We start from the raw sequence: 25,076 nt of genomic DNA on the forward strand, positions 1-25,076 counted from the left end.
CGCCGGCTCTCCTTTCTTCAGCTCTGTCTCTGGGTGGCTGACCTACCTGACCTTGCTCCATCTCTCTCCCGGCATGCTCTGTAAGACCTTATACCACTCGTATGTCCAGGGAAGGAGAAACCCAGGGCTTGTTCTGCTCAGGAGACTTCTGTGGTCCCACTGAAAGAAAGGTCTGTCCTAGGCAAGCAGCTACCCTCCCCCATCACACTGTGGTTTCCAAGACAGAGACAGCACAAGAGTGGCTTTGCTTCTTTTAATCACTAGGAGCCTCTGGTCTATGCCGAGCATGTCCATACTGCTTCTCTCACGGGTCCTTGGGCAGTAGGCACCAGCCTCCTACTTCTTAGCTTTGCCTTTCTTTCCTTTATTGGCTTTACTGACCTTAGGAGAGTCCTCTAGGGTCACCTGGCCAGCGGTGATACAGGGAAGTGGGGGTGGAGGAGCACTGAGGCTCAATGTCTTCTTCTGCAGCCTCAGGTCCAGAATGTCAAAGGCCACCTGGATCTCGTACTGCAGAAGCTCCTGCAGGCATGCGATCTGGATATGGATGGCCTCGCTGACCAGACGCTCCAGAGCCTGCAGGACACACACCAGTGAGCACGCTTATAGGCCTGCCAAGGCCCATCCTCCCACCGACAGCTGTGGCTCCCCAGAGTGGTGGCCCTCCTCTGTGGACGTCACCGCCTGCGTACACCAGCTCTCTCCCTTCCCCTGTCAAGTCCTGGGTAGCAATCTCCTTGTGTGTGTCATTTGTCCCTCACATGGTTCTGGGACCAGAGGCCAGTGCCAAGTAATGTTCCACATGGCCATAGGGAGCTCCTCCCACCTCCCGACTGTCCTTACATCGCACAGTCCTGGTGACTTCATTGGAGGGGACAGGTAGAGCTTTAGAGAACGGGGTTAACTCTGGACCAGTCCACGACAGGAAGAATATGAGCCCAACTCCCATTTGCCATCCTAGCAGGACACACTGTGACCCCCTTCACGTTCCTGATCCTATAGTCTTCTAGAGCTATGACAGAGAAGTTATGCATGATATCTGGGAGTGACGAGGGATAAACATTGGGATATATATTGTTTGTATATACATACTTAAAATCTGGTATGCAGTTTACTCCAGAATATTCCTTGGATGTTATTTCAATATAAAATTCATGTTTTCCCCCCAGATCTTTAGAGAAGGACTGAACGCTACAAAGATGCTCATTTTCCCTGTGGTGATGGTTGTTGAATGCCTTTCTCAGGCTTACTGCCAGGGCTGCCAAGCTTTGCTGGAGAGCCCCATGGAAGATTAAAGGGGACCTGAGAGGCATGGTGGAACAGGAGCTGGCATTTGGCAGCCCTCTCCTGCCTTAGCTTACAGACGCCACAGTATCCTAGAGTATGATCCTTAAAGGACCTGGAGACAAGCTGTCACTGAACTTCCTGGACCCCCATTGAATGTCTGCTGTTGTTGTTTTGTGACAGAGTCTCATGTAGTTAAGGCTGTTCTTGAACTCCTGATCCTCCTACCATCACCTCCTGAGTAGTAGGATCATAGGTGTACACCACCATGCCTGACTGCCTACTTGAGATGTCTTAATGTACTTAGCATGTCTTGTCCTGTTACTATGTGTCAGGAGCCCTAACCCTGGATAAATATCATCCAACCTGCTGGGTTCTTATTTTAGCAGTTTCTCAAATATCATTTTGAACTTCGGAGGAATACTTTGTTTGGGCCACACACCAGAAGTCAAAATCAACCAAACAACAACCAGAACCCCTTCAATACAATCTTGCAACTACCTCTCCTGTTGTGTCTATGCATGTGCGCTCTCTCTCTCTCTCTCTCTCTTTCTTGCTCTCTCTCTCTCTCTCACTCTCTCGCTCTCTTCCTCTGCTCTCTCTCTTTCATGCTCGCATGCGCATGCACACACACACTCAGCCCTTCCAGTCTTCTCTGAGCTAGCTGCTCACACACCTTCCCTGAGCTGTCTGCACCCTAGGTCTCCATGATGATGGCTTTGATTGCAGACAAAGGGCACTGGGACATTCCCCAGCAGCTCAAAGATCCATGTTCCCTTTGTGACTCTGTCAGTGGAATCTGTCACCAGTCAATGACACAGAGGCAAAAGCTGTGGCTTCAAGGTCTGCAGGCCTCCACCAACTATGAACTCTACTTCACAGTACCTTCATGGTGTGAGGCAATGATGTTCTTTAACCTCATTATTGTCATCACAAAAATGGGGCCATGGGTTTCTACTCTGCCGGGATGCTGTTCAAGGATGTGCATGCAATGTCTGTGGGAAATGCTAGATGCCCATATGACTCTCTGTCCCCACTACCAGGGCAGACAGTGAAGGAGGCCTATGTGTTAGTCCATTCTGCTCTGTCTCAGAGATCCTGGGGCTGGCAGGCAGAGCCTCACCTCCCTCCTCAAGGTCGGACGGGGCTTCAACTGCGCTGGAGCCTCCTCGACCCCGAAGGCCTTCTGCAGCCTGTGTGCCTGCTCCAGGCTCAGCGTCTTCTTCAGCATTAACACGTCTGAGCGCTTCTGTGCTTCCGCTGTGCTTAGGTCAGCCACCTGCTGCTCATGACTCCACACATCCCGATCCGTGCCATCTGTCAGAGGCAGGGGCTGGGGCGGCGCACACATTTGCACGTGAGCAACTGTCAGGTTGACTTCCTGGTCCTGGCTCAGGACATACTGGTAGAGTCGATAGTGTCGGATGAAGGTGTTGTGGAAGTAGTCACAGAGGGCCAGCAGGTGGGTGACGTTGAACTGCTTCTGATAATCTTGGAGCTTGTTCCCTAGGACTGTCACAGCCTCCGTGATGGAGCAGCCTGGAAATACAGAGGCACAGGGGACAGAGTATAAATTGGACTGTGAACCTGCATCCAACCTCAGAACCTGCATCCCGACTCTGCTTCTCCAGCCACTCATTAGCTCCCAAGAGCTCAGGGGTGCATCTCATTTCCCACTTTATCTTGGTTTCCAGGAAGTCCAGGACTGATCTTCTGCAGTAAGTTGGATTTATGGCATTTTCCCTATAGGACTGTTCCATCCTGTCTTTCAACTCTGTTCCGACTTGCTTCAACTTCAGCTTCCTCAGGAAGGGGAAAAGGGAGTACCAAGGGGTTTCTGCTGTTTGTGGGAAAGAAGGTGACCGAAGATGTATCCAGGTAACCTTTATACTGGGGACTTGGGACAGAGTTGGATAAATAGTGTTGACCTCACATAGAGAGTCAGCTATGAGAACAACACCAAGGATGTCACTCCTCAGAGAGGGAACAGTTCTCTCCTGTCTCTTCCCATGCCTGAACCCTCTAGATACCTCAGGGCAATGTATTGAGGCAGACCTCCATCCAGGCTGGCAGAACCTGACACAGGAATTGGTACCCGAAGAGTCATGGCAGAAGGCTGTGCAGAGAGGTGGCAGCAACTATTGGTGGAAAAGTAGGCAGCAAGCAGATGGGAGGGACCCATGGGCTTTGTTTTCAGCACGAGACATTTTGGAGCATCTGAGTAGCAGGCTGGAGGTGAGCAGAAATGGGTTCTTGGTGTGGGAGTGGGATGACTGTGAACAGGAGCAACAGGCCATGGTGGAGAGAATGACACATTTGGAGGACTGTCTGAGAGCAGGTGCAGGTCTGGTTCACCAACCAGAGGTTCTTGGCAGCACCTTGGGAACAGTAATTGTACCAACGCCTAGTGTCCCTTGCAACCCTATTCTTGTCAGAGCTGGGTGTCCGAGTAGAGAAGGCTCCTCTACTGCAAGGACAGCTGCTGGATAACAGCAGCATCCCCTGGGAACACAATGAAGGGAGAATCTGCACTCTGAGGAGCAGCTTGGCCGCTCATCTGCTACTGGCCTGGGTCCAGAAGCCAACCCAGCTTCCTCTTGCTGTGCCCTCTTGGGCTGGTACTTTCCTGAGTGACTCTGCTGTGTCACTTCTATGCATTGCCTTTGGGCTCACAGCTTCAGTTCCTCACAGTGGGAAGGGAAGGGTGGAGTGGGACAGTCAGTGGTGTGTGAGTATTGTCGCTGAGGCTGTCAGATATGGTGGAGGCTCGGGAAGCAAGCTGAGAATAGACCCAGAGGCAGGTGTCCCTTCAAAGGCTCTCTCCTCATGACCACTTCCACCCAATCTACTCCTCATAGAGGCACCACAGCCTACAAAAGAGGGCCAGACCTGGGACTAAGTACTCAAAATAAAAACTTGTAGAAGATGCTACATGCTCAAACCCTAACATCATTCAGATTCCCACCTTGCCGTTCTCTTGAGCTCCTTTGACACACACCCTTTGTCTTCTTTCCTCTTTCAGTTTAAAAATCATATTATACTGAGCCACATAAGGCTAGTTTCATGCAAGTTCATAATTCACCTTAAATACCCTGCATACTCTATGTCCTCCCCCCTCATCCCTTCCTCTCCATCAGCCCCCGAAATCAGTATTGTTTCCAGTTTCATATCCTTTGCGCATGTATGACTTTAACTCTACAATAATCACACGAGACAGAAACAGGACAGATTGAGGACCCAGACAGAAACCCATGCAGCTAGAACAAAAGATTCTAAAAGGATACATTGGAGAAAAGACAACTTCTTCAGCCAACAGTGCTGACAAATCTAGGAATCCACGTACAGAATGAGACTAGATTCCTATCTCTTGCACGTTGGTTTATCAAAACTCCCAATGAGTCAGAGGGAAGCACTTTCGATGCGACAAAAGTCTCTGAGCTCTGAAGCCCAGCTCTACCAATGGCCCTCATCCTTAACATTCAAATTTCTTTGTCTCGGTTTCTTGAGCATCACATACATCCCGGTCAGTGGGAAGGAAGGACTAGGCCCAGTGGGAACCCTTGTCTGTGCCTCTCAGGCCTACACTGTAGAATCCTAGGGAACTTTCTGGGATGCAGATAGCTCCCTCCACACACAGCCCTGCCCCATCTACATCAGAAGATGAAGACTGGTTCCTAGGGCAGGATTGCTTTTAGCATTTCTTCCTTGTATCAGAGCCATGGGATCCCAGCATGGGCAACCAGCAGGAATACATGCAGAGCCTCCACCCTCTCCATTCACTTCTGGGTGACCTGCCCGCTGCTGGGGCCTTTTCTGCATATGCGTGGGTCTGGGCTGCTCATATTTGTAAGCATATTGGCAGATTCGCTTCTGCTTTTGGGGGGGTGGTAGTGGTTGAACATGATGTGGGATAGGCAGTCTTGGCCTTGGGAGCAGGTGCGGGCAAAGATGAGGGCACAGGTATGCTACAGATTACCTAGCAAGAACGGAGGATGCATGGATAAATACCTGCGGTGCATGCGGGGCCCAGGATGAGAAAGGCAGGGAGTCCAGAGGGGCTGGACAGAGGATGGACGGGTGCTGAAGAAAAGGCAGGAAAGGGTTCCTGTAGCATAGAATCCTTATATTCCTCCAAGATAACCCCCTCGGGGGTAGGGAAGCAAAAACAAGAAGCAAGAGGTTGAGCAGGCTTCAGACTGAGATGGCAGCCAAGTAGAGGGATCACCAGGAAGACATTGTTTCTGTCCTGCAGGCCTGAGTGAAGCCCTGTGTGTGAACAGTCACGAGGGGACCCATCAGGACTCCTCTAGGCTCCTCGCAGTGAGCCTGCCAGAAGGTACTCTGTTCTGCATGCAGCCTGACTTGGCTTGGTGGTGCACAGGGTGGGGAACTTGTCCCTCTATGTGGGTGGCCATGTCCGCTGCTTTCTCCAAGGCCATCCCATCCTCTGCATCCCAGCAGCCGTACACGACATCTGTGAGGTCCAGTCATGTCCCGATCTTCCTACAATTTGTTATACAGCTTTCTTGAAAGGTAGGGAAATACTAGTGCAGCCTTTGCTTGGGTCAATGGGAAGAATTTGATCAGTCAAATTGGTCAACTGGCTGAATTTGAACTCTACCAGAGATGCTAGACCTTGTCCCTCGCTGCCGTGAGCTGCACACTCTGCTCCCTGCATCCCAGTGACTCAGCACCGAGGGATTAAGCAGGAGAAGTCTCTGGTAGAGGCAGGCAGAGCTGGGCCTGCACATTGCTCTTCAATAACAGGGAGTGGCCTTAATTTGCATTGGCCACTGGGAACTTCCTGAAGTCTGTCCCCAAACCCCTGGAGGCCCACACCTGTGAGGAGGAGCAGCGTGGAGGAGGAGAGGAATGATGGAAGAGGGGTGTGGGGGAGGATCTGCCTATGGCAACACAAGATGCTTGCTTGCTCCAGCACCGGGCAAAAAAGACCTGGAAGGGGAGTGCTGGCCCCTCCATAGCAGCACAGGAGATGAGCCCGATCTGAGGGTGCGGAGGACACGGAAGCGGTGAGGAGGGACTGATCTTTCTGGATGGGCACCATCCAGACCTAGGTGTCTCCGACAAGATGGTCTGGTTGCCTTGTTTTGGATCCAAGGCAGAAGAGTCAAGCCAGGACACAACCTGACAACGTGACTTTCTTAGCACCTGAGTGAGAAGCCAGGCCTGCGGTCTCCATCAAGCTCCCTTCTGTGTTCCCCAGCATCCAGGAACCTCTGTAGTGACTACCAAGGCAGCATTCACCTCAGGGTTGGAGAATCCTATAGTATTGTGTCATATGCCCCTGTGCCCCTTGGGTTCCCAAACCCCTCTCAGCTCAGGGAAGCTCATCCTTATTTACCCACAGGGCACACTGAGTCCCAGAGAAAGGCAGAGAGATTCGCTCAAGGATGCATAGCTGATGAATGGCAGAGTCGGAATACAGCACCGGCCTCTTGCAGATTCAGCACCGGTCTCTTGCCTCCAAGTGGCTTCAAGCTCTCTTTGTAGATTCTTAGACGTAGATGCAGAAAGGACCTCAACTCTCTCAGATTTCTAAAGGCCGTTCTGTAGTAGGTACTATATCAGTGATGCATGGTCTGAGCCAAAGACCTTGAAAATAAACCCTTCCAAGGATACCAAGCAGCCCGAATATATGCTAATGAGCTCAGTCCTATCATCAACAAGGTGGAGCAAATGCAATGCTTTTCGAATCTCTTAGGGGGTAGATCATCTCTCTACACCAAAGGTTCTTGTTATTCTAAAGGTAGATAACTGAGGTCCAGAAAAAGGGTGGGACCTGTCCCAGCCAAGGGACCAGGGTCTGGTCCTGGATTTTGTTTCAATTCCTAACCTGGGGAAGGGAGATATTTCTACTTCTTTTCCCTTGACCCTGTGGCTTCTTGTGGTCAGAAGTGTCTCTGAACGTAGCTGGCCACAGTTCCTGAGGCAAGGAAGGTCTAGGCTGGGGCAGGAGACACCATTGTTCTGTTGCCCTGATGTGTGTACTATGTCTGCCCTGCTGACCAATGGCCAGGGACACACAGCACTTTGAGATGAAGGCTGTGAGATTTCTCCACCTTTGCCTGGCACTGTTTCCACGTCACCTGTCTATCCCTGGGTCTCTGGGATGCTGGCTCCCTTTCTCTTTAGAGCAGGATGTCCCCACAGGAAGCCCCTCTTCTGCGGAGGCCAGTGGCACCTGAGCAGGCACAGGAGAGTAGGCAGTCTGATTCCAAAACCCCTAGAGAAGGACCTGTCAAGATCTTCCCAGACTGCCAGGCTGAGACTTCCCCTCTGCCTTGGGCTTTAGATTGGAGTGACAGCCTTTCACTGATCTCCGCCTCCTTGGCTGGCAGTCCCTGTGAGTTCCCCACCGAGCCCAGGCTTTGACACTGGGAGCTGAGCTCAGAGTTTGGCTTCTCCACAGAGTAGCTCAGTGAATCCGTGAGAGCCCAGGCTGAGGACTCACGGAGATGTAGTTCACACCTGGTCACAGCATGTCCTCGCTTGTACAGGTGACTCCTTCTAGAAATCAGTGCTTTCATCTGGAAAATGGAGCCAATAAAAATTTTGCCTTGTCAGGTCTGAAGACAGTGACTATCCAGGGCTTCCATAGGGATAAATAATGTGTTTTTGTGTGTTCACCCTCTCCTTTCTCCTTAGGTCTCCACCAGCACCTCCCTGGGGATAATTTGGAATCTATCTGGTTCTCTAGGGGTGGGGTACCACCTTAGGGTCCTGAGTACTGGATGGTGACCGCCATCCTGTTTCTTGATAGTCACTTACTGTCTGGTGTATGATGTGGGACATGGGTGCCCGAGGATTCTAAAATGTGCTGATGGATGGGTTAGGGGTAGATTAGGTGACCTCCTTGGTCCCTTTTCACTCTAAGAAGCTGTGAGGATTTCCATGGAGCTGAAGGTCCTCAGAGCCATAGTGGGCTACAGTGGGTGCTGGGAGCCATGACTCTGCAACCCCATCGTTTTAACTGTCCCCCTGCCTAAGATGGAAATAACCAAATAATCCTCCGATGTCAGGGATCTGACTCTGTACCCAGCCTGCCAATCATCTACTTTTTACAGCACCTTTTCCCGGGATGCTAGGGACTCAACTGGCTGAGGAAGGGCAGGAATAAGACGGCAGATGGTCACAGTCAAGAGATGGAGGACTGACATCCGTCCATAGGTGACATAGACAGCTGGCAGACACAGGTTACTCTCTTAGTCTGGGCTGAGACACGAACCCCTCTGGAGTCCTCCTGCTGGTGGCTGGGATCAGTCCCCAGACTCAGGATGTAACTCAAGGTGACCAGTTATGAGGGCACTCCCAGACAGCTTTCCTGGCCCTCCTAGGTGCTTCTTCTTCCTGCATGCCAGCTTCCTATCCCACTTGAGGTAGGGGCTTCTCTCAGCTACCTCTCTACCTCTCCAGCCCGCCTACACCCCAGGTGCTCAGGTCCCTGATCAAAATGCAAAGTCACCAAGCTGGGTGTGGATTCTGAGTCAGACAGAGTCCTGGTTTCAAATCCTGAACTCACTTACCCTAGGAGCATTCTTAGGAAAGTTAATCTCTCTGGGTCACAGCATCTCACCTTTGAAACACTTACTCTCGTACCAGACCATAGGGGAGATTATCGACGCCACAGGGAAGGCTAGACTTTTCATAGCCACCCTTGGCAGGATAGACAGTCTGGCCAGGGAAGGAGAATGCTTCTGTGGCAGGCTTGTTGACATAGTTAGCGGTGACCTCACTCTGCATACGGGTTGAGTACCACCCTGAACTGCTCTTGTTTTTCTTTTAATATGGACTCTTGTGGTATAGTACAGGATGGCTTCTGTCTCAGTCTCTTAAGTTCTGAAAAGGTAGACATAGGCCACCATATCTGGCTTCTTCATATTTTTACACTGGATACCTAACCACCCCCAAAGACCTCAGAATGTTTTTTTGGGGGAGGAGGCGATAAGATCTTTAAAGTAGCTGGGGGTTAAATGAAGCCATGTAGTCTGAGTGGGGCCTTAAGTGAGAAGTAGTGGACATGGACAGAAGGGGACCACGTGAGGACATGGGGGGGGGCGGCAGCTGAAGGCCAGCGAGAGCGGTCTTAGGAACAAGCGGCCTGCCAACAACTCTTCCTGGACTTGCAGCCTCCAGAACGGTAAGGAAGCAGGTGTATGTATGTTGCTGACTCTTGTTGCCTATGGCACTTTCAAGGGTGGCCCGAGGCATCATATTCACCCAGGGGAAACTCTAAAGTGAGAGTTGCCAGTTTGTCCCAAGAAACATCTCCACCAATGGCCTTGAAGGAAACTTTGGCAAAGAACTTCGCTCTAACGCCTCCATCCTGGCCTGGTCTGAGGGTAACCCTGCTCAGTCTGTCACCTGTTCTCTGCTTTGCTGGACTAGGGTGCTGCAGGGGGTGGTGGTGAGGGTACAGAACTTCTCCATGGCCATGAGTACCCTGGGTGGAAGAGCCATGCCGGGTAGCCTGGTGACTCACTGCTTACTCCAGGTCTGGGCTGCTGGGGACAGGCAGGTGGCTGCCTTCCCACCCTGTGGTGGCCTAGTGACATTTCCTGGAGAATCAGGAGTGGCATGGGTGGAACTACGGATGCCAGGACCATGACACACTCTGCTCTGCTCCTATTAGCTGCTCCTCCAGGCTGCCTTCCTATTAGCGCCGGGATTTCGTGGCCAGGCAATCGGACAGGGGTGTCTTCCAACTTCATGTGTCCATATTGTCATGGTGACAAGATGTGGAAGTAAGGAGCTGGCTGGGAAGAGTCCTCCAGGCAAGCAGAGGCCAGGGACTGCAGAGTGAAACTGAGGTAGCTCAGGCTGCCTCAACCCCCTTCATCCCTTCCTTCCTGCCCATGGCTTCCTGAGCAGCCGCTTGTTGGGTTCCCTCTTTTCTCCCGAGTCCCCTATGGCTTGGGTACAGAACATAAAGCCTGCCCTTTCCTGCCATTCTCTCCCAACCAGGATGTGGGAGACTGGAAGAACCCTGCCCCTTGACCCTATGGCTGGTGATCTCACCCTAGGCCAGCTGGATGTGAGTTTCCCAGCCTTCCCGGAGGCTGACCCAAGAAGGTGCCAAGTACAGAGCCTGGAATTGAGGCCAGAAGATCCTGGGAGCCCTTTTTCCAGGACGAAATCAGCTTATGCTTTTGAATAAAGGGCTGCCATTTCCCTCCCAGTGCTGGGTTCGATTGGGCAAGGAGATAAGCTGAGCTGGCAGCCATCCTGGCAGGGCTCTGAATCACTGTTGTGCAAACACAACCCCTCCTTAAACACTGCCTGCCAATGTCCTCATCTGTCGTGCAAACAAAATACAACCATCCTTAGCCTAGGTTAGCCACAACAAAGCACCCCAGGGAAGCCACCTGCCAAGAAGAGTGGCAGCCAGCGTGGATATCAGCCGAAACAGAAACTCTGATGGTGTTGGCCTGTGGCCCCCACTGAGTGCGTCCTATGCCAGTGCCTGTCATAGGTGTGATGTACCTAGGAGGGGCTGGGGCAGGATGCAGGGTAGGAGTGCCCTCATCAGGACAGTGCACAGCTCTGTCACTCATCTAGATAGGTGCTTGTGCGCATGTGTGTCAGGAGAGGTCACGGCCTACAGCAGCTGGGTTAGATGGCACGCAGAGATTTCCTGGGCTTCTTTTCTCCTGATCCATAGCCTGAACCCATCTGCAGATGAAGGGAAGATACACAATGCCTTGTCCTGGCACCTTATTCTGGACTATTAGCTTTTCACTTAGCCCGATGCACTTGACAGAAGCTCCAGCAGTGTGACTGGCCAACGGGGTGCAGAGACAAAGCTGGTGTTTACAAACACACCCTCTGTCTACATTGGTGTTCCCTCTGCTGGTGAGGCTCCAGGAGCTCCTACTAAACGAAGGCAGGTTCGCTTGAAGAAGCTAATGTGTTAACCAAGTGCTTCAAGAATAAGTATGTGGAAGAGAAAAAAAAGATGTTTATGCAAGGGCACTGCTATTGGACTGACAGTTCCACCTGATCCAAATCGGAGGGTGCATAGGGTGATTTCTGTGCCCAAGAAACAACATCAAACCATGGCACTGGAGGGAGGATAATAGAATGGAGAACATTTGTCTGGTTTTCTCAAAACATAGAAAAATTTCAAAAATATTAGCATTGACAAGCTTCACTGGGAGCAGAAGCCAGGAGCAAATTCAGTCCCTGGAGCCAACACAGTCCCAGGACACTGGGGGATCAGGATTGAGCCAGCAACCAGATTCAGAGTCAGTGATCTCCACCGGAACATGTACAGGGGAGTAACCGCTGAGCAAGTGAGCCAAAGCCAGAGACTGGTGAGGGTCTGGATGTGAATCTGGGACCTTCAAGGGAGTACACCTAAGCCAGAACCCTGGTGAGTCTGGGCATGAGTCTAGGACCTCCCAGGAATTAGGCCTGAGCCAGGACCTCTGCCATTCTGGGTGTGAGGGAACCTGGGACAAGAGATCTCAGGTGTGAGTCTGGGACCTCAGAGGGAGTAGGCCTGAGCCAGGACCTCTGTGGGTCCAGGCATTGTCTGGAATATCAAAGGGAATAGGCAGGAACCTGAAACCTCTGCAGGTCTGAGCATGAGTCTGGGACCTCTGAGGGAATAAGCAGGTCCTCTGTGGGTCCAAGCACACTGGAGCTGGGACGTCCAAGGCAGTAGACCAGAGCTAGAAACCTTTCCAGGTCCAACTCCAAGCCAGGGACTTCTGCAGGACGGGATCCAAACCAGGATTTAAAGAAACAGGGCAAAGCCAGCAACCTAGGCCAAAGTAGGCCTGAGATAGCAAACTCCAAGGGAGTAGAGCAAAGCACAGGAGCGCTGAGCTATCTCCAGGAACACAGAGTAACCAATTGGGTAAATAGAACTGTGATACTGACTGTACCACGAGGAACAAACATCTGAGCTTTGGATTCACTGGCATCTAGAAGATTATTCAACAGAATCTCAGAAAGCCCCAACCACACCTATTAGAGGAAAAGATGAGTAGTAAAGGTAAGAACACATGCAACACCACAAAGAGCAACACAACACCAGTAAAACCTAAAGACCCTACAACAGCAAGACCTGAACAACCAAATATAGACGAAGCAGAAGAAAATGACCTAAAAAATAACTTCAAGAGAATGTTTGAAACTCTTAAAGAAGAAATGAGAAATTCCCTAAAAGAAAAAGAGGAAAAGACAAACAAAAAATTGGAAGACATCAGCAAATCACTTGAAGAAAACCAAGAAAAAGAAATCAAACATATGAAAGAAACTATTCAGGACTTGAAAACTGAAATAGAGACAATAAAGACACCACAAGCTGAGGGAATTATAGAAACAGAAATCATGAGAAAATGATCAGGAACCACAAACGCAAGCATGAACAGCAGAATAAGCAGAATACAAGAGATGGAAAAGAAAATCTCAAGCGCTGAAGATACAATAGAGGAAATAGACTCATCAGTTAAAAAAAACATTAAATCGAACAAAATTTTAACACAAAATATCCAGAAAATATGGGACACCAGGAAAAGGACAAATCTAAGAATAATAGGTATAGAAGAAGAAGAAGTTCAACTCAAAAACACAGAAAATATATTTAACAAAATTATAGAAGAAAACTTTTCCAACCTAAAGAAAGATATGCCTATGAAGATACAAGAAGCTTACAGAACACCAAATAGACTGGATCCAAATAAAAAGTGCTCTCGTGACACAATAATCAAAGCACTAAACATACAGAGTAAAGAAAGAATATTAAGAGCTGCAAAGGAAAAAGGCCAAGTAACATATAAAGGTAGACCTATCAGAATTACACCTGACTTCTCATTGGAGACAAGGAAACCCAGAATGTCGTGGTCAAGTGTTATGCAGACATTTAGAGACCACAGATACCAGCCCAGACTACTATCCCCAGCAAAACTGTCAATCACCATAGAAGGATAAAACAAGATATTCCACAACAAATCTAAATTTCACCAATACCTAGCTACAAACCCAGCCCTCCATGAAATACTAGAGGGAAAACTCCAACCCAAGAAGTTGGCTACACCAACAAAAACACAGACAATTGATGGTTTTATAGCAGCAAATCCCCAAAAAGGGAAAAATGCACAATTAACACCACCAACAATGAAAACTAAACTAACAGGAAATAGCAATCACTGGTCATTAGTATTCCTTAATGTAAATTGACTCAACTCACCTATAAAAAGGCACAGGCTAACAGATTGGATATGAAAACAGAATCCATCCTTCTTCTGCATACAAGAAACACATCTAAACCTCAAAGGCAGATATTGTCTCAGAAAAAAAGGGTTAGGAAAAAAATATACCAATCAAATGGACCTAAGAAACATGTGGGTATAGCTATCCTAATATCTAACAGACTTCAAACTAAAATCAGTCAAAAGAAACAAAGAAGGTCATTTCATATTAGTCACAGGAAAAATCCATCAAGAGGAAATTTCAATACTGAACATCTATGCCCCAAATACAAGGGCACCCTTGTATATAAAAGAAACACTTCTAAAGCTTAAATAATACAAACCCCACACACTAATAGTGGGAGACTTCAACACTCCCTCCTCACCACTGGACAGGTTAATCAGACAAAAAATGAACAAAGAAATAAGAGAACTAACAGATGTTATGACTCAAATGGATATAACAGACATTTATAGAATATTCAATCCAAACAGAAAAGAATATACCTTCTTCTCAGCACCTCATGGAACCTTCTCAAAAATTGACCACATACTCAGTAACAAAACAAACCTCAACAAATACAAAAAATTGGAATAACCCAATGTACCTTATCAGATCACCATGACTTAAAACTAGAAGTCAACAGCAATACTAATTCCAGAAAACCCACAAACACATGGAAATTAAACAATGCTCACCTGGATCATTGATGAATCAAGGAAGAAATAAAGGGAGAAATTAAAGACTTTCTAAAATTCAATGAAAATGACCACACAACATACCCAAATTTATGGGATGCAATGAAAGGGGTAAGTGTTAAGAGGCACGTTCATAGCACTAAACGCCTACATAAAGAAGCTGGAAAAATTCTACGCTAGTGAGTTAACAGAACATTTGAAAACTTTAGAACAAAAAGAAGCAAACTCACTTAAGAGAACTATATGGCAGGAAATAATCAAATTGAGAGTGGATATCAACAAATAGAAACAAAGAAAACAAAACAAAGAATCAATGAGACAAGGAGTTGGTTCTTCGAGAAAATCTACAAAACAGACAAAACTTTATCCAAACTAACCATAAGGCAGAGAGAGAACATCCAAATTAACAAAATCAGAAATAAAAAGGGGGACATAATTACAGACATGGAGGAAATACAGAGAATCATCAGGTTATATTTCGAAAACCTGTACTCCACAAAATTGGAAAACCTAAAGGAAATGGACAACTTTCTGGATAAATATTACTTACCAAAATTAAATCAAGACCAGATAAGCAATTAAACAGACATATAACTGCTGAAGAAATAGAAACAATCAACAAAAGTCTCCCAACCAAAAAAAGACTAGAACCAGATGATTTCAGCTCAGAATTCTACAAGATTTTCAAAGAAGAACTAATACCAATACTCCTCAAATTATTCCACACAATAGAAACAGAAGGAACATTGCCAAACTCTTTTTATGAGGCTACAATTACCCTGACACCCAAACCTCAGAAAGTCATTACTAAGAAAGAGAATTACAGCCCAATCTCACACATGAACATTGATGCAAAAATACTAAATAAAATACTGGCAAATCAAATTCAAGAACTCATCAGAACAATCATCCACCATGATCTCAGGGATGCAGGGATAGTTCAATATACAAATATCTATCAACACAATCCACCATATAAACGATCTGAAAAATAAAAAACACATGATCTTCTCATTAGTTGCCGAAAAAGCTTTTGACAAAATACAACATCCTTTCATGATAAAGGTCTTGGAGAGAGCATGGATACATGGAACATACCTAAACATAATAAAGGCAACATACAGCAAGCCAACAGCCAACATCAAACTAAATGGAGAGAAACTCCCAGCAATTCCACTGAAATCAGAAACAAGACAAGGTTGTCCACTCTCTCCATATCTATTCAATATAGTTCTTGAGGTTCTAGCTAGAGCAATAAGACACCAAAAGGAGATCAAGGGGATACAAATTGAAAAGAAGTCAAACTCTTGCTGTTTGCTGATGATATGATAGTTTACATAAGTGATCCCAAAAATTCTACCAAGGAACTTCTACAACTCATTAACACTTTAAGTAATGTAGCAGGATACAAGATTAACTCAAAAAAATCAGTAGCCCTCCTGTACACAAATAATAAAAGGGCTGGGGAAGAAATCAGAGAAACAACACCCTTCACAATAGCCACAAATAGTATAAATTGTTTCAGAGTAACTCTAACCAAACAAATGGAAGACTTGTATGACAAGAACTTTAAATCTTTGAGGAAAGAAATTGAAGAAGACACCAGAAAGTGGAAAGATCTCTCATGCTCTTGGGTAGGCAAAATTAACATAGTAAAAATGGCAATCTTATCAAAAGCAATCTACAGATTCAATGCCCATCAAAATCCCAGGAAAATTCTTCATAGACATCAAAAGAACAGTACTCAACTTCATTTGGAAAAGCAAAAAACTCAGGCTAACCAAAACATTCCTGTACCATGTAAAGAACTTCTGGAGGCACCACAATCCCTGACTTCAAACTCTACTACAGAGCTACAGTACTGAAAACAGCCTGGTATTGACATAAGAACAGACAGGAGGACAAATGGAACCGAATAGAAGACCTGGATATCAATCCACACATCTTCGAATACCTAATTTTTGACAAAGAAGCAAAAAATATCAAATGGAAAAAAGAAAGCATATTTAACAAGTGGTTTTGGCATAACTGGATATCAACATGTAGAAGAATGAAAATAGACACAAATCTATCACCATGCACAAAACTCAAGTCCAAATGGATGAAAGACCTCAACATAAAGCCAGCCACACTGAACCTTATAGAAGAGAAAGTGTGAAGTACACTTGAACGCATTGGCACAGGAGACCACTTCCTAAATATAACCCCAGCAGCACAGACACTGAGAGAAACAATTAATAAATGGGACCTCCTGAAACTGAAAAGCTTCTGTAAAGCAAAGGACATGGTCAACAAGGCAAAATGACAGCCTGCAGAATGGGAAAAGATCTTCACTAACCCCACATCAGACAGAGGCCTGATCTCCAAAATATACAAAGAATTCAAGAAATTGGTCACCAAAAGAACAAATAATCCAATAAAAAATGGAGTACAGACCTAAACAGAGAACTTTCAACAGAGAAATCTAAAATGGCTGAAAGACACTTAAGGAAATGCTCAACATCCTTAGCCATCAGAGAAATGCAAATTAAAACAACTCCGAGATTCCATCTTAAATGTGTAAGAATGGCCAAGATCAAAAACACTGATGATAACTTATGCTGGAGAGGTTTGGGGGAAAAGAGAACACTTCTGCATTGCTGGTGGGAATGCAAGCTGGTACAGCCCCTTTGGATGTCAGTGTGACGATTTCTCAGAAAATTAGAAAACAACCTTCCTCCAGACCCAGTAATAATACCACTTTTGTGCATACATCCAAAGGATGCTCAATTGTGCCACAAGGACATGTGCTCAACTAAGTTCATAGCAGCTTTGCTTGTCATAACCAGAACCTGGAAACAATCTAAATGCCCCTCGACCAAAGAATGGATAAGAAAAATGTACATTTACACAATGGAGTACTACACAGCAGAAAAAAATAACGACAGCTTGAATTTTGCAGGAAAAATGCATGGAGCTAGAAAACATAATTTTGAGTGAGGTAACCCAGACGCAGAAAGACAATTATCACATGTACTCACTCATAGGTGGTTTTTAAACATAAAGCAAACAAAACCAGCTCACAAACCTCAATCCCAGAGAACTTAGACAACAATAAGGACACTAAGAGAGACTTACATAGATCTACTCTGCAGGGGAAGTAGAAAAAGACAAGATCTCCTGAGTAAATCGGGAGCATGGGGACCTTTGAGGAGGGTTGAAGGGAAGAGGGGAGAGGCAGAGAGAGGAGCAGAGAAAAATGTAGAGCTCAATAAAAATCAATAAAAAAATTATTAGCATTTATAGGAGGAAAGAACAGCTACCCACTAAGATAAAAGACTTCGAAGTGTGGTCAGTAACTGTCTGAGTCAGGTAGTTTAACTATTTTAATAAAGTAAATGCTGTTCCTGGCTTGCATTTTTTTCTGTTTATTCTTTTAAGTCTTCTCCTACTATTTTAAGTTGCTGACATGATGAGTTTTGTTGTTGTTGTTATTCATGATGCTGTCTGCCCCAGCTTTGCTTCGTTTCGGATACTCAAGGTGTAAGTGGTGTAGATGTAGAGGGTTCTAATCTGCTTTGTGTCTTGCTTTGTGGATTTGGTCCCTGGAGTGTGATCGTCACAGCAGATGTTGTGTGCATGTGGAGATGCTGACGCCTCCTCAGCAGATAGAGAAATGTGTTTACTGCAATAGGCCTTTGTGACGGAGAAATGTCTCGAGATGTCAGCTCTTTGAAGAGCCAAGTGGACTGTGGTGTGTGTATGTGTACATGTGTTTGTGGTGTGCTAGCCTACACATGCATGTATGGAGGTCAGAGACTAATGTTCGGTGTCTTTCTTAGTTGTTTTTTTAGATAAGGGCTCTCACTGAACTTAGATCTCACCATTTTGCTAGCAAATCCCAGGAACCAATCGTCCCTGCCTCTGCCTCCAGTGCTGGGGCATACACCTCATAGGGACATTTAGCACAATGCCCTGCCTTTAAGTGATTGCTGAGGACCCCGGCTTAGGTCCTCACATTGGTATAACAAGCAATCTATCAGCTTTTAAGAGTTTCTAATTTTTGCAGTTTCAGCATTTGGCTCATAACCCAACAGCGAACCTGGGTGGCTGGCTCAGATGTTACCAGAGGGGAGAGAAAAGGGGGATCAAGATCAGGGCTGGCATTGGGCAAACTGGGGATGAGCAACCTAGTGAAGTCAGAGGCGGTAACGTAAGTCAGTGGGTCATGCAGAAGACCCAGCGTTCCTAACGGATGGCTGGTCCAGGGCACAGGTGAGCTTGTGCTAGTGAACCTTCAGCAGCAGAGTGATGGTAACACAACTCCCTCCTCTAAGAGTCTTCCACCTTCAGCCAAGGCCCCAAGTGTTGTAAGCATGGCTTCTTGAATGCTTTCCACCTGTGACCCTTTTGTACCCCACCAATTTTATTTTGGGACCGGGTCTCACAATGTAACCCTGGCTGGCCTTGGACTCACTATGTACGCTATAGATCAGGCTGGTCATATACTCACAGAGACCCATCTACCTCCCAAGTGCTGAGATGAAGGTGTTTCACCACCATGCCCAACTTCATGCCCTCCAAATGTAATATCACCCTGGATATGTAGGTAAAGAAAATAGGTATGCAAATCAATTTACCATTTATGAGTATTACATTTAAAACATTTCCCAACAGATGTAGTTTTACTATTGATTAAAGATTATGGTTGCATATGAATGAGATTATTTACTTGTTTATTTAAATATAAAAATTAAATCTTAGATGAATAATTAATACTGTAGAATATAGAATATCTTCAATATTTTTCAGATTCAACTAATGTTTTGATATTGCAATGCTGAGGAGCCTTGCTTCAAATAAATTCATAGTAAAAAAAATTACAAAAGTATGTCCCTGGCCATTTTAGAAACCAGTGGGAAATTTGCCCTAACCTCAAACCAAAATCATCAAAGGATATCCTTATGAAATTGAAGTCAGTGACTCAAATAGCAGTTTAAAAAACCAAACCTTCTACCACAATGCGATCTGAAGATACACTGATATGATTCACGTGGAGGAATGATGGTGGGAAAGACAGTTTTGTGTTTTGTAATTAAACCATCATGTTTCCATAATGGCTCTGCAGTGACCAGTCCACAGCAGAGGGGACACCTCCTGAGGAACATAACTCATTGTGGGGACAACCTTCCGTCCCACAGTGCAAGGGAGAGTCCATGAAAGACTCTAAGGAGGGGACTGACACACTTAGTTCATGTGTACAGTGTGAAGCGGTGCAGGATTTGCAGCCATAAAGATCAGGGATGGGGACCAGAGCCCGGGGCCGTGCTGCTTCTGAGCACAGTGCCTCTCAAGAGATCACTGGCTCCTGGGAGCTCCCATGGCCTGCCCTTGGTGTCATTCTTTACCTTTGGTCTCCTTGAGCAACTCTTCCGTGAACTTGACCACCTGAACCACCTCGACCCATGGGAAGCCTTTGCCCACAGCAAAGATAACACTGTCGTAGAGGGTGTCCAGCAGGATGCTCCGGCGGGCATCCCTCAGCTCATCAAACTCCTCCCAGTTCAGGAGCCTTCGCAAGTGCTCTCGCCCCTGAGGTTTCTGCAGGGGGTGTTACAGGGAAAGGAGAACAAAGTCATTACTGGGCATGACACTGTTGTGGGGCCCCAGGAAAATCCTGAGAATTACCAGGAATGTGGGGACCCCAAGGAGGAATCAGGCTTAGTTTCTAGACAACTGTTCCTCCCCTTCCTGGAAACTTGTTCTTTTGGGTCTGCTCTAGTGTGTACACATGTGTGGGTGTGGCCCTTGTGTGTTGGTACACATGTGTGGGTGTGTTCCCTTGTGGTCGGTACATATATGGGCGTGCTCCATTTGTGTTTGGACACATGTGTGGGTGGTCTCCTACATGTTGGTACCCGTGTGTAGGTGTGCTCTTGTGTGTGTCTGGGTGTGCTCCCATGTGTATAGGTACACATGTGTGATGTGGCCCTGTGTGTATCAGTACAAATGTGTGGGTGTGCTCCTGTGTGTGTAGGCACACATGTGTGGGTATGCTTCCAAGTATGTGGGTATACATGTATAGATGTGCTCCCATATGTGTGTAGGCACACATGTGTGAATGTGCTCTTGTGTGTTGGTACACACGTGTGGATGTGCTCCTGTGTGTATAGGTACACATGTGTGGGTGTGCTCTCATGTGTTGTGGAATATTATTCTAACTAGACAAAGATGTGCTACATTTGTTTATGCTACAGAATATTACTTTAACTGTGTAAAAGCTATTACCTTTGCTTTCATTTTGTTTTGTTGTTGTTGTTGTTGTTGTTTGTTTGGTTGGTTGGTTTAGTTTTTTGAGACAGAGTTTCTCAGTGTAACTTTGGCTGTCCTGGAACTCACACTGTAGACCAGGCTGGCCTTGAACTCACAGAGATCCGCCTGCCTCTGCCTCCCGAGCACTGCGATTAAAGGCGTGCACCACCACTGCTAGCATGTGAAACGTGTTTAGGCTACATTTGTTTAACAATGTAAGGATGTGTGTTTAATTATGTAAAGATATATTGCATCTGTTTCACTTTGCCTGCCTAAAGCACCTGGCCTGGTCAAATAAAAAGCTGAACAGCCAATAGCTAGGCAGAGAAAGAGAAGGTGGGGTTAACAGTCAGAGTGAAAAAATAGGAGGAGAACTCTAGGCTCAAAAAGAACAAGAGAGCAATCAGGGTTCCCTGCCCTGTGGGAAGTCCAAGGACCACCCACCTCCATCCAGGTCCAGTAAGGTGAGCATCCAAACTGCCTAGGCTCCCACAAAGTTAGTACGTGCAGTAGGATCAAAAACCCATTGCCATTGTTCTTGAGTTCTCAGTATTCCTCATTGTCTGCTATGTTCAGCGAGTCCGGTTTTATCCCTTGCTTTTTCAGACCCGGGCCAGCTGGCCTTAGTGAGTTCCCGATAGAACATCCCCATTGTCTCAGTGTGTGAGTGCACCCCTCGCGGTCCTGAGTTCCTTGCTTGTGCTCTCTCTCCTTCTGCTCCTGATTTGGACCTTGAGATTTCAGTCCGGTGCTCCAATGTGGGTCTCTGTCTCCTTTCATCGCCTGATGAAGGTTAATATTCAGGAGGATGGTTTTTCTTTGGGTTCACCTTCTTATTTAGCTTCTCTAGGATCACGAATTATAGGCTCAATGCCCTTTATTTATGGCTAGAAACCAAATATGAGTGAGTACATCCCATGATCCTCTTTTTGGTTCTGGCTTACCTCACTCAGGATAGTGTTTTCTATTTCCGTCCATTTGTATGCAAAATTCAAGAAGTCATTGTTTTTTACTGTTGAGTAGTATTCTAATATGTATATATTCCATACTTTCTTCATACATTCTTCCATTGAAGGACATCTAGGTTGTTTCCAGGTTCTGGCTATTACAAACATTGCTGCTATGAACATAGTTGAGCATATACTTTTGTTGTATGATAGGGCATCTCTTGGGTATATTCCCAAGAGTGGTATTGCTGGGTCCAGGGGTAGGTTGATCCCGAATTTCCTGAGAAACCGCCACACTGCTTTGATTGCTCTTTGGCTGACAAGGGAGGGGGACTTGATCGGGGGAGGGGGAGGGAAATGGGAGGCGGTGTCGGGGAGGAGGCAGAAATCTTTAATAAATAAATAAATAAGAACAAGAGAACGAGGAAGATGCCTGGGGCCAGAAGCCACGCAGCTGTCAGCCAGTCAGACAGACATAGAGACAACAAGAAAGAAAGAAAAGGTAAAAGCCCCAATGCAAAAGGTAGATAAAGAGAAACAGTTAAAAAGAATTAGCCAGAAATGAGCTTAAGCTAGGCTGAGCATTTACAACCAACAGGAAGCCTCCCTGTTGTGATTTGGGAGCTGGTTGGTGGCCCAAAAGAAAAAGCCTGGAGTTAGTGGTAGTGGAGCATGCCTTTAATTCCAGTGCTCAGGAGGCAGAGGCAGGCAAATCTTTGTGAGCTTGAGACCAGCCTGATCTACAGAGCGAGTTCCAGGACAGCCAAGACTACACAGAGAAACCCTGTCTTAACAAAAAACCAAACCAAACAAAAAGCCTAAAAAAATCCTCAAAAAGAAATAGAGAGAGGGGGGGGGAGAGAGGGAGAGAGAAGAAAAAATCTGGTACACTATGTGTGGGGGTACACATGTGTGGGTGTGCTCCCATGTCAGTGTTCCTCTGTGTGTTTGTACACATGTGTGGGTGTGTATGTGGAAGCCAGAGAGCAGCCTCAGGAGTCAGCCATCACTCACAGTCCCCCGTGTTTTTGAGACAGGGTCTCTCACTGGCCTGGAACTGGCCAAGTGGTCTGGGCTTCTGGTCTATCTCTGCCTTCCTATTATTTCTGGCATTATAAAGCTTTGGTACCACCCGTGCATGAAGTATATTCTAGGGATCAGACACAGTCAGGTCCTTGAGCTCGTGTGAAGAGTCCTTGACCAGTTGAACTGTCTCCCCAACCCCACTTACTCTTGCGAGCACTCCTTTGAGAGTTCTGACATAGCCCGTGTAGTCCCAGGTTTAAGCACCTCCAACAAGCCTCGTTTTAAATTATAGGTCCCTAAAACAAGTCAATTTCTCTTTGAGACTTCAGCTAGCTAACCTGATACATTCATACTAGAGTGTAAATGGCTGGCGGAGAAGAGGTTTAGTGAGGCTGGATGGTTGTCCGGGCTCTCTTGCGGATTGAGAAGACTGACAGAGTAGACTTCTCCCTCAGTGGTACTTCTATGGCCTTTCTAGAACGGGTGTATAGTAGGAGAAGCAAGAGTCACTTCAAGGCCGGGTGGTGGTGGTGCACGCTCTTAATCCCAGCCTTTGGGAAGTAGAGATAGGCAGCTAGGGGAATTCCAAGCAGATCAATGGCAGACCTCATGGCCTAGAGCCCTGTTCTTAACCCCTGGCAGTTTCTGTTCACTACACGTCTCTATAATGATGCAGTCCTTCCCTGCAGTTCCCATCAGCCAGAACCCCTTTGCCCTCCCTCACATGTGGGTTACAGCTCTAGAGGGCTGTTGGGGCCCCGGCACCAGCTGGCAGGCACTGCCTTCTCTTCCCCCATCTCTGATGGGCTGGTCCATAGCCTAGACTTCCCATTGAGCCCCCAAAAGGCTATGACTCTGGAATTCCAGCCTCGAGCATCCATTGCACCAGACTCAAGGCTGGTGACTCTAGAATTCCAGCCTCAAGCATCCATTGTGCCCTGGGAGGTGGTGTGTGGAGATGTTAGAAGTGCCAACCAAGAAGACAGCATCTACGATCCTTGCTGGGACACCTCCCCCTCCCCATTATACCCACTGGAGCAAAGGACTCTAACCCAGATCTTTACCTGAAACTGGAAGACTTCCTTCACTCCCTGGGGTGTTAGGAGTGCCATGGCCCTGGCTTTCCCCAGTTGCTAGGAGACGTCTCTGGAACTGACTTGGTTCCCAGAATCCCGGCAAGAAAGCCTGGCTTTGTTATGTCATGGGTCCCAGACTCCTAATTCTTTCATACTGGTCCTTCAGGGATCCTGTGCCCTAGGTCATCCTCCTGCATCTGTGCAGAGACCTTGACCCCCTTTCCCTTTCATCAGTCTCAGTTTTCCATCTGTTCTCCATCATGGACACACACGTGTGCACGCGCGCACACACACACATGCATGCACACTCCACTTCCCTCATCCTACACATCCTGCTAATTGCAGCCTAAGTCTCCCTGTCCTCCTATAGGTCAGGTTTGCTCTCCATACTGACCTTCACGTCCTTACCTCATCCCTTCAGGATCAAACCCAACCTTCCCCCACCCACCACCCAGCGACTTCCATAATTCTGTGTTTTCAATATTATGACTTTGCTTTGAAACAGAAAGCAGCTAGGCAGGGGTGCCCCAAGTGCTGTGCCCAAGCACCACATCCTGGGAGCAATGAGTCAGGCTTCCTCCTAGCCTCCCTGTCCTAGAAATACCTGGGTCATCTGAGGAACAGCTATGCTGGCCCCTCCTCCATGACCCATGTTGGAGCCCCAGTAGAAAGGTCTGGGAAAACTGGTTGGGGTTGGTGTTCTCTCCTGAGCTGGCTAGTTTTTTTGTTTTTTGTTTTTTTAAATCAACTTGACACAAGCTAGGATCATCTTGGAAGAAGGAAGCTTAGTTGAGAAAATACCACCACCAGATTGGACAGTAGGTAAGACTGTAGGGGCTTTTTTTTTTTGATTAATGATTGATATGTGAGGCCCCAGCCCACTGTAGGTGGTGCCATCCCTAGGCAGTTGGTCCTGGGCTGTATAAAAACAAAAACTAAGAAGGCCACGAGGGGCACGCCAGAGAGCAATATTTCTCCATGGTCTCTGGTTTAGTTCCTGCGTCCAGATTCCTGCCTTGGCTTCTGTCAATGATGACCTGTGACCTATAAGCCAGATAAGTCCTTCGCCCCAAGTTGGTTTGTCAGTGTTTTATCACAGCAATAGAAAACAAACCAAGTCACAGAACTACAGCACTGGGGGAGGGGATCTTTCCCCACTGCCCCTCAAATGCACCCTGACCCTTCCTTTTCCCTGCTGACTCCTAGCCAGGGGAACTTACTGATCACCATGCCCTATGTCTTGCTGTGTTGGTGGCTGAGCTTCTCACTGGAGATCTCTAATCTTTCTTTCATGTTGACTCTGCTCCCCTAGCCCCCAAACAGATGAAAACCTGTATTAATTACAATGATTTGGCTGTGCCATGTTTTACAGTTCTTTAATCAAACCCTAAACGAGGTGCTGTTAAATGGACTTTAGAAGGTCTTTGGCATCTGCAGCCAGGTCAGTGTGAACAGGAGAGGGTTTTAGGAACAAACTGCCAAGTCAGAGCATGAACATCAAGACTGCCGCAGCTCCACAGGCCGCCTGACTGGACTGC

General features: G+C 46.9%; 1 protein-coding gene across 1 annotated transcript; it reads right to left on the reverse strand.

Moving 5' to 3' along the window:
- Window positions 1-336: 336 nt before the first annotated feature.
- C15H8orf74 (chromosome 15 C8orf74 homolog) lies at window positions 337-23,574 on the reverse strand. The gene is made up of 4 exons (XM_075950261.1): window positions 23,527-23,574; window positions 19,586-19,778; window positions 2,408-2,823; window positions 337-576 (listed from the first exon to the last, which is right to left on the reverse strand). The coding sequence occupies exons 1-4, from the start codon at window positions 23,572-23,574 to the stop codon at window positions 337-339; spliced, it is 897 nt and encodes a 298-aa protein (XP_075806376.1).
- Window positions 23,575-25,076: the final 1,502 nt, after the last annotated feature.

Source organism: Microtus pennsylvanicus, chromosome 15, assembly GCF_037038515.1.
Source record: "Microtus pennsylvanicus isolate mMicPen1 chromosome 15, mMicPen1.hap1, whole genome shotgun sequence".
Classification (NCBI taxonomy): domain Eukaryota; kingdom Metazoa; phylum Chordata; class Mammalia; order Rodentia; family Cricetidae; genus Microtus; species Microtus pennsylvanicus.

Coding starts and splice junctions, on each gene's coding strand:
- C15H8orf74 (XM_075950261.1), bottom strand. CDS start 23,574: ATGGCACTCCTAACACCCCAGGGAGTGAAGGAAGTCTTCCAGTTTCAG. Junction 2,824..19,585: donor GTTGCTCAAGGAGACCAAAG/GTAAAGAATGAC, acceptor CTGTATTTCCAG/GCTGCTCCATCACGGAGGCT. Junction 577..2,407: donor GTCCGACCTTGAGGAGGGAG/GTGAGGCTCTGC, acceptor TGTGTCCTGCAG/GCTCTGGAGCGTCTGGTCAG.